Below are 9,793 nucleotides of genomic sequence, written 5' to 3'. Positions count from 1 at the left end.
AGTGTCCACGTATCTATTTATTTACAACATCATATTTGGTATAGATACCATATAATATATGTACAATCATCTTTTTACCATTTGACGAATGAGCCTAGAAACGGTTGTTTCCGAAGAATCACCTTGGCATCAATTTGTGATCTAAAAATTATGGACAAGCAATACACGTCATGATACGTGAAAAATATGATATTATCTATACTGTTACTCATTCCTACTTTGTTTGAAACATTGACAATATTCAAACATTTGGTGATTTGAACATGTACATATTTGGCATAGGGAATTCGCCGAAACATTACTTTTAAACATTATTTTCTTCTTAAAGATACATGTCTTAAATTATAACACTAAATCAGAGTGCTACGTAAAAATACCATAAAGTGATGTCTGAAATTAACGAACAAAAATAGATAGAAAGGAATGTACTTGCAGAATTAAGCAACTTCAGAAATTCTATCCATCTTCCATAATTCTATCTATCTTCAGGCGTGCTTTTGTAATAATACTTACATTTGTTCGCAGTATGCACAAGCAAAAGCCATTCTAATGCACGGTGATATCAAGATTTATCAAGCACTATGCAGACGGGTTAATTATACATTACATATCTACTTACTTCAGCCAAATGACTACTTTGATAATTACAAAGTTTTGCTTTTTTTTTCATTCCCAATTTGCGTACAGTTTAAACGCCTTGGTAAATTTGCAGGAAAATTGCTTAGAGTACCTGCAAGACCTGGAATCTGTAATAAATAGAACTTTGGCAAGCATTACCTTGCCGTTTACATTAGGCACGCTAGAAGGCGCTTGTAGCATATTACAAGAGACAATGCAATTGAAAAGTGATGATGCGTTTCAGAGCATCGTTGCATAGCAACACTACGTCATAGACTACTCTAACGTCTTGAAGTAGTCCTAATCCTTCATCAAACAAGTCATTACATAATATCATAATTTACCTGGAATGCAAAAAGCGATTCCATTGGTCTATCTTAAATCTAACCATCAATCCCATTGGTTAAGTTTGAATATACATGCATCTTCATTGGTCGACCGCGAATGCACCCGTGGATTCCATTGGCCAATTTCGAATATACATGCATCTCATTGGTCAATTGAAGATAACCATTGTGGAAAGGAATCACGTGATCAAGCAACCAATGGGAATGTGTCGATTGTCTGTTTTCTCTCTGTGCCACGATTAACTTAATGAAAATGCTCTTTGTGAACATAAATATTACTGTATACGATTTACTATATTCTTGAACATCCTTTGTAGTGTAGTGTCATTTTCAAATACTACATACTAGTAATTTTACTGATAATTCTTAGAAATATTCAACTTGTCACTAATCAACAGCTGAAGGCGTACATTGTCTTGGCATTACATGCAATTCTGGCACTTCGTGAATATTTTCATGAGGTTGGCAAGTCGTGATTGTCCCCAGAAAGTGAAGATGGCAGAAAAAGTTCCGAAAAGAACAGTTTTGTTTAGTTACTAGAATATTGGCATGGTTTTTGGTTGGAGTTGCATTTCTCTTTCGGAAGGGACGTAAAAAAGGGCCCTTGCTTGAGGAGGTACTCGAATGGGTGCCGATTGGGTGCACTGCGAGACGAATAATGAATTTCTCTGCAGCAATGGAAGAAATGCCCCCAGGTCTCTACTTGAGGAGGGGGATGAGGGTCCGGATCTCGGCTGGTCCCTTCTTCGGTGGGAGGTTGATCTGTTGGATCCATGACGGCTGGGTCAGGCCTTTGTAGCCAATCATGGCAAAGCTTCCTGGAAAATGAAAAGAATACCATATTTGGTTATGACAAGTGTTTTCATGCTGTTTTCCTGGAAGATACAAAGTCACCATATTTTGTCATGACCAGTGTTTTTAGTTACCCAGGACGATACAAAATACCATTGTTGGTTATGGCAGGTACTTTAATGGTTTGATGGCTTTCCTAGTTATTCAAAACCACCATATTTGATTATGACAACTGTTTTGATGTAGCTTCTTTCCAGACGATACCAAGGCAGCCATATTTATATAAAAAACAAGATTACTTACGTAGAAATCTGTTTGTATATCTGCAGTATAGGTCCTAGTCTTCTTAGACTGACTACATACGCGGAAAACAAAAAAGTCACCTCTAAATCCCGTTTTGACCGGTTCTTTTGCTCCTATCTCCCTGAGTGCCTGTAGACAATGGTTGGCTCGCCTGCTGGATTCATCCTTTACGGACACTAATATAATAGATCTGCAATACAAAAGCAACATATAACACGTATAAACTTGATGGCAAATTGTAAACTGTATCAAACTGCCTGACGTAAGGATGGAGAGGATGTATAAATGATTACTCCATGCAGCTTAGAACGATCATTCTTCAAAGGCTGGATTGGAATATGGACGAACTGAGGGGGAAGCTAATTTCTGTTTAAGAAAACACAGAAAACGAAGATGTTGACTTACTCTAAGGGGACTTCCTTCCGTATAAATCTGGCCATCGCTTCGTCCTTCCGCGCTTGCGCAAACGTGTCAAAGCTGCGCTGATGGGTGACGTTACCTGACGTCACGTCCACCGCCACCACCAGGTAACCCCTGCGACCTATGACCTTTACACCGTTCACCTGGAAAACAAACAGAAGAGTAAAGGTAGTTTCATAGTTTTTTAAAGGCCGTAGGGGCAGTGAGTTGTTTTACACTGTATCTTAGGGCACGGTATTGGCAGGTTGAGCCCATCTACTTATATTGCCTTTAAACTCCCCAATCTTAGTCAGATATCCATATTCCCACCTGGGGAAAGTTCTGAAAGGGGTCTTTCCCAAGGGTACAACGTTTAGCCATGAACGCCAGGAATAGAGGCCATAAACTCTCAATCTGATGACGTTTGATAGCCTGCCCACTCTGCCATTGAATGCCACTAGCAAACATTATGACCGAGTTGATAGTTATGTGAAGAAATACCCCAAACGGAATAGCACAGGGAAGCAATAGTAACTCCCACAAAAGCTATTTAGCTCTCAAAAACCATGACCATAGCATGTCTAAGACACAAGAAAGGAGAAAATATCATGTGGCTCACCTCTACATATGTCTGTAGTCCATTTTTCACCTCGAAGAATCCGCTGGATACTATAGTTATGTTGGCATACTGTTGCCGATCATCAAATACTATCGGGATCTGGAGAATAAAGTGCATGCTTAGAATAACAGATGTACAAGGTGCACATTAGCAAAGTAGTAACGATGGCTTAAAAGATAAATGATGATAATAATGATAATCTTTGTAAACTCATGCCCAAAGGCTATTTCCGAAGGAACAAATCTCGTCTATAAAGTTCTTCTTCTTCTATAGTTCTGTCCAATGTTTCTACCTGCATAACTAAGGGAGGGTGGGTACACGTGTTAGAAGTCTGCTTTAGACTAATAAATAGTCCCACATTTCTATGATAAATGCTTTTCTTTCCATTTTGATAAATGTGTGATTTTGGACATTTTCTAGATGCTGAAAGAGATTATGGTAATAAACTATTTAATGAAAATATTTGTCTTTATGAAAATATTAATGCAAATTAATGAGAGATGTATCTTCTTCAGTACTAGAATCTTTAATTACTAACCTGGGATCCACAATTAGAACATGACTCTTGCTCAGCCACGTGGATTGCCATGGGGACCGTTTCCGTAGGCGGGGTGTAATATTTGGGGTAGGCCTCTATGGTGCAGTTCGCCACCTCGTCGCTCATGACGAAGGCGTGGATGATGATTCTCTCACAACCCATACTGGAGCAGTAGCTGTCACCATCTCTATGGTACCGGGCACTCACCTTCAGGAACAAGAGGCTGGGAAAAAAGCATAAACAAACTTTTGATCAATTGCCGACGTCACGTAACACGTGTTAATAACATCGTGTGTAACTTTCGCGAGTGTATGTGGCGAACAGTAGCTGTCCCCATCTCTATGGTACCGGGCGCTCACTTTCAGAAACAGGAGGCTGGAAAACGTGCAATCCTAAACTTCCTAGCACTTTTGACCAATTCCTGACGTCACATATCCGCAAGATCACGTGTTAGTAAATTGTTTTTGTGTTCTGAAGTGTTTGGTCATCAGCATTGATCATGAAACAGGCGACAGTAGGTATAGTTATTGTGAAAATTTGATGCAAACGAAATATTTAACAAGGAATGGTAAGAGGCTGGCACGTTTATACATGAGCCGACTTTACGTTTAGAACAGTATTTGTAACGCAGCAGCGACGCCTAGCTGCAATGGGAAGTATTACCAGTCAGATCGTGAACGATTACTTACCCTGTACTTTCGTCGAAGAAGTAGGAGTTGCCGACGCTGTTCTCAATGTCGTCCACAGAGAAGGCCGGGTAAACCTCCTCGTCTCCGTAGAACTTCTTCGGGCTCCTCTGCCACAGCTGGTAGATAATCTGGAACTGGGTACGCGGGGGGTAGCACAGGCCCAGCCGGACAAAGTCGTCTCTGTGGTGGATAGAAATGTTATGATAAGTTGTTATGAATGAATCATATGATAAATTATGATAAGTTGTTCTGAATCAGATGATCTGAAACTGGGTACGCGGGGATAGCACAGCCCAACCGGACAAAGTCGTCTCTACAGTGGGTGAAAATGTTACGATAAGTTTTTTTAAGAATCTGCTATTGCCGATCGAACATACAAAAAACTTCGGATGATCAACTCCAGTCTTTACCAATGAATGAGTAATTCGCCGCTTCCGAGACGTTACGTAATGCAGATAGAACACGTGACTCTGTGAGCAGTGGGTCATAAGTTGCAGAAAATCTATGGATCCCCCTTCTCTGTTGTTGGATGGTTTTGACAAATCTTTACAAGGACTGGATTCAAGGGAAGTAAAAACATTCAGATGGGTCCATGTTCCCCTTTGTTACAGATACGATTGATTGATTTTAAAATGTTCCCAACCTGTCGAAGTTGATGGGGTGAATGGTGATCTCAGCCGGCGCCATCCCGTCCCAGTGAATGGTATAGCCCTTCTCCAGCATGACTACGGGCTGGTACTGTTGGTAGTGCGCGTCGACGAGTGCACCGTGCAGCTTGAGGGGGTGGTCAGGGTACTCGTCCCTCCGAACCCACATGGTGTTGGTGTGGGGGTTTCGGGCCTGGACGTACAACTGTAATAAATGATAGATAAAACAGGTACTGAAAAACTGGAAGTTATAGTTAGTTTTATGTATACCTCTTTTGTTGCGTGGATCTAAATTTGGTACAAATCTGTCATTTAAGATAATAATTTGATGAACAATGTAAAGTGTAAACCAACTGCGTATTTGAGCATCTAATTCAATCTGTTATAGCAATTTTACAAAACGAAAAAAAACATCAATTGTCTATTTGCAATTTAAACCGCAGATTATCCGATTACTGCTGATTGATTAATTGACATTTTTTACTGTCATGGCCCGATACCTTTGTCACGTGGCCATCCCTCAACTGAGGCGGGGGCCGATACCGACTAACGGACACCTTTAACCCGTTGCTGACGTCACACTTTCGTTCAGGTCATGTGACATACACTTCCAGTTATCTCAACGAGGGGTGACCAAAAGATTTGTCGGTAAACGTTTTACGTTGCACCCATAAAACTTTGATTCTACCTGTGCGTATTTCCCGCTACAGATGACTCCCTTCCAGTCCGGCTTTTCCACGCACCCAGGATTCCTTGCGATCCAGTTATCGATCCTGGTGACGTAAACATCACGGTACCCCGTGACCGTCCCGTCAAGGTCATGGAACATCGACGTCTTGTCGCCATCTTTCTCGTTCGAACCGAACCAGGGGCCGGGGTGCCCGTAATACACTCTGGAGACGGTCTAAAAATTAGCATGGAGTAAGGTAATGGTTAGATGCTAACTACGGTCATTTTGTTATCATGCAGGTGTGTTGCTGCAATGAAAAATTGCTGACATGCGAGTGAGCTATCTTATGAGTTGAGGATGGTTAAGTTTTTTTTTTTCCTTAAACTCAATGGAGAAGGCATTCTTTGAGGGTCATTTCTTTGAGCTACGGAACAAAATGTTCATACTGATGGAGAAAAAGGAATCAAATGTAAAAAAATGGACTTTCGCAGTACAAAAAAAAATACAAACAAAACTGTTGGTAACAAGTAGGCACAAGCACTGTGAACTTACCTGTCTCGGCTTAATCAAGTTCAAGTTCATTCAAATGGAAAATGGGTTAGTTCAAACATCAAGCTACCCTCTTCCCTTCCCTTCCCTTCCCTTCCCTTCCCTTCCCTTCCCTTCCCTTCCCTTCCCTTCCCTTCCCTTCCCTTCCCTTCCCTTCCCTTCCCTTCCCTTCCCTTCCCTTCCCTTCCCTTCCCTTCCCTTCCCTTCCCTTCCCTTCCCTTCCCTTCCCTTCCCTTCCCTTCCCTTCCCTTCCCTTCCCTTCCCTTCCCTTCCCTTCCTTTCATCTACCTACACGATGACGTAGCGTACCCACATGCTCGAACTTGACCCTGGTGAGGTTGTTCTTGGGTGATCCCTGCCAGGTGTTGTCCAGTCGGAACCCGATAGCGCTGGACAGCCGGTCCTCGGTACGAGCGTACTTCTTAAAGGTACAGTTCAGTACCCGGGTCGGGCCGTCGTATATCTGTAGGCCTCGCATCGGGAAGTCGCTATGCATTAAGGGAAAATATAAAGTCATCATTAACTGAGGTAAAACATTGTTAATCTCAATGCTGATGTACCTGGTATAAGAAAGTAACAAAAGCCGGCCAAGCATATTAATATATTGTGCTTTTTCGTCTGGACGTAGTGCAATGCGACTTCACTACGCTAGGGCTAGTTTAACAAGATCTCGTCTTCTTACATAGGAAGTTCTCGCAAGACAAAGTATGATATTCTCACGCAAGCGCATACTTTAAACTGAATCCAATCCACGCTATTTCAACTGGGGCGACGACCTGAATGCGACATAAGATTTGACAGAGCGCGCAACAAACATCAGGGCTAAAAGCGAATAATTTAATTATCTTAAATTTTTTTAACGATTTGTGTATTTTGTTGTCTTTTTAGTTCCATTGGCATGATATTCCGGCAATTTAGGTCACAGTTTATAACCGACGTCCGAGTATCCCTATTCTTTTCCATAAGTGTGTTTGGTACCGATAGGCGAAAGCCCTGAATTTGAAACACTCGAAGTTATTGACCTAACCTGCCTCGTGGTAACGTCCGCCAGCTTTTGCCCACTCCTCCCGTGCCGTAGAACTTGTTACCGCCGGCGTCGGTTCCCACGTTCGCGCTCTCCCCGATAAACACGCTGTTCCACACCTGCTGCGTGGAGCCGTCATCGCTGGGGAAGGTTCCGTCACTGGGGATAAAAGATCACGGGTAAACGATTTATTGTTCAAAAGCACTTAAAGCGTACTATTATTTGTTTAATCTTCACTTCAATTTTTGGCGTTTGTTTGTTTTAAGGTCAACGTAGCATTTCCAAACCGGCGGTGGGTCGGCCGGGTCTAAGTTTGGAAATGTGACCTTAGCCTAACATGAGTAAACATTAGGCCACAGCAAGTAAATTTTATGGATGACATCCTCTGAAAACTGCAAAAATAATGAGGTAGGGCGAGAAAAAAAACAAGACGGGTAAAAAAAAAACAAGATGGTAAATTTTCAAAATAGACACCATAAACGTTATAACAAGAATTGAAGTGACAAAATATGGCATCACAACCAACAAGGCATTCATTCCTGTATTTAAGAAATGCACCAGTGTAGTAAAAGTGACACCAGTGTGGTAGAATGGTATCACTAACCATGTTGGCAACTACACTCATGACTTCCATATTGGTGTCACTCTTACAACTATCCAGCAAGTTTCACTTCTGCAACTACAGTCAATGCTACCCATCTAGTGTCAATTCTATATTCTATTATTTGGTTACAACACAACCCCTTTACCCATTTTGGTCTATCTGACCATCCCTGACGAAGAAAAAAAATCTTGTTTTTTTTTTCTTTCTCAAATCAGGCGAAAATTAATGAGCGCGTGGATGTCATCCATAAGATGTACTTGCTGTGGCCTTACCAATCTTACATAAAGTACATAAAACACTTCGTAACCCTAGATTTGATCCACTCATGAACGATCCCTACAAAGGCATGTGATGTTGGCGGGTAGAGCGATTGATGGCTCATTATGTTTAGATTTTTTATCATGCTTGGAACAGTTGGTCTACAATTCAGACAAAACACGAGGCAATGAGTGCCAATTCGTCTTCTTTGACTGCCTATTATTATCTCATACACAAACGGCAAATTAGGACAGCCTCTGCTTTATTTCCAAACAACCTTCGTTAGTCAGAGGCGCCATGTTAAAGTTCAGAAGACACAACAGACTAGATACATACTTTGCCAGCGTCAGGCCCTTTCCGTTGTCCACGAATCTGCAACATGTAAAATTCCGGTCAGTTTTTAGTACAATATAATCCAGTAGAAAACAACAGAAAGAAAAATGAAAGTATTCTTTAAATATATCTGGCGGCGCCCATCTCCATTTCTATTGTCCTTGGGTCACACGACTTTATGCAATCACTGCAGCATGGGGCTAGTCCACTGGTAGTGGTGTGTGTTCAACTTTCATACTCCTTACCCAAACGCTGAGTGGTAAACAGAGAAAGTGGAATGAAGTATAAAGTGTTTGGCATGGCTCACTACCATGTACCAAACGATTGCAGGGCGAACACTCTACCCACTCGGTCATTGGATCAATTACAAGTATACGTACGATATTTTGGTATTGATTTATTTATGTTCTCCATCCATTGGACCTCTGGGAAGAGCGACTGGGGCCGACAGGGCTATCCAGTTAGAATAAAGGTTATTTATGTATTTGCTTACGCGCATTTATCCAGCCTCAGTTCGCCGCCCCGAACCCAGGCCCCGTCATTGTGGTTCTTGTAGGCGATGAGCCCCTCTATCAGGGCCGGCACTCTGGCTTTGGACACGTCTCCGTCTTCGTGGGGGGCGTACCTGAAAGTTGAAAACAAAAACACTGACGCACCGTCAAGAACTGGTTTGATGAAAAATAACTTGAGAAAAACAACGAAGGACCCACGGACTGAAAATTGGCAGAAAAATCAAACAATTTCTGTTCTTGAAGTAATATGAAGAACAGAATATCGAAATTTATTTGCAAGTTCGTGCCCGGAGGTTACTTGCAACCGAAAATAGTTTCATCAGGTTGGTAGAATATAGGATAAGGGAGAAATTCTTTGACACAACCAATGGGTTACTTGCAAGTTTTTGTAAAAAGAGATTACTTGACTAGTGTTGGCTTTATCTAGACAGAGTGGGTTTGACTTCTTTTGAGACGCAGGGGAAGACGAGAGGCCTCGCTTTTTTATGCAATTTGTGATTTGAATATAAGGACAGTACTGCCCACCTGCCCTTATCCATGGCCAGGTACTCCCGCGGGTCCTGTGAGTTTGGGTGCGTAGTTTTTACACCGCAATCCAGCATCAAGCCTGCCTGAGGGACAAAAAAAAAGATGCTCATTAAATTGTTATTCATACTTCGTGTTAAAAGTGATCTCGAACCAGCGTAGCTCAAATAAACTGACCACAGATGAGCTCATATATACCACTGGTCATGACAAAGAAAGGGACGCCATGTCTTCCATTTACAGATTCATTGTACGGGGAAATCCCCCTAGCTGTTTTCGACAAGCACAATGAACAGTGGGACCACGGCAAAACGCACTGTCCTAAAGCCGGTTTTGCAAATCAAGAATTTAGCTCGGCCGGGTTGT

The 9,793-nt window shown here is 41.9% G+C and overlaps 2 protein-coding genes across 2 annotated transcripts in view; both read right to left on the bottom strand.

Moving 5' to 3' along the window:
- Window positions 1–369: 369 nt before the first annotated feature.
- LOC118405152 (cell surface hyaluronidase-like) lies at window positions 370–3,834 on the bottom strand. The gene is made up of 5 exons (XM_035804578.1): window positions 3,617–3,834; window positions 3,079–3,177; window positions 2,466–2,623; window positions 2,141–2,250; window positions 370–1,783 (listed from the first exon to the last, which is right to left on the bottom strand). The coding sequence occupies exons 1-5, from the start codon at window positions 3,776–3,778 to the stop codon at window positions 1,665–1,667; spliced, it is 648 nt and encodes a 215-aa protein (XP_035660471.1). The 5' UTR covers window positions 3,779–3,834; the 3' UTR covers window positions 370–1,664.
- Window positions 3,820–9,793, bottom strand: part of LOC118404407 (cell surface hyaluronidase-like) — a 39,691-nt gene continuing 33,717 nt past the window's right edge. The window contains exons 12-19 of the mRNA XM_035803478.1: window positions 9,428–9,513; window positions 8,884–9,015; window positions 7,199–7,354; window positions 6,485–6,659; window positions 5,641–5,856; window positions 4,949–5,157; window positions 4,306–4,485; window positions 3,820–3,823 (exon numbers count right to left, since the gene is read on the bottom strand). Of these exons, the coding sequence (XP_035659371.1) occupies window positions 3,820–3,823; window positions 4,306–4,485; window positions 4,949–5,157; window positions 5,641–5,856; window positions 6,485–6,659; window positions 7,199–7,354; window positions 8,884–9,015; window positions 9,428–9,513 (1,158 nt within the window). The remainder of the gene's footprint in view (window positions 3,824–4,305; window positions 4,486–4,948; window positions 5,158–5,640; window positions 5,857–6,484; window positions 6,660–7,198; window positions 7,355–8,883; window positions 9,016–9,427; window positions 9,514–9,793) is intronic.

Source organism: Branchiostoma floridae, chromosome 17, assembly GCF_000003815.2.
Source record: "Branchiostoma floridae strain S238N-H82 chromosome 17, Bfl_VNyyK, whole genome shotgun sequence".
Lineage (NCBI taxonomy): Eukaryota > Metazoa > Chordata > Leptocardii > Amphioxiformes > Branchiostomatidae > Branchiostoma > Branchiostoma floridae.
Note: the sequence above shows the minus strand (reverse complement) of the source record. Positions and strands in the feature narration are given on the sequence as shown.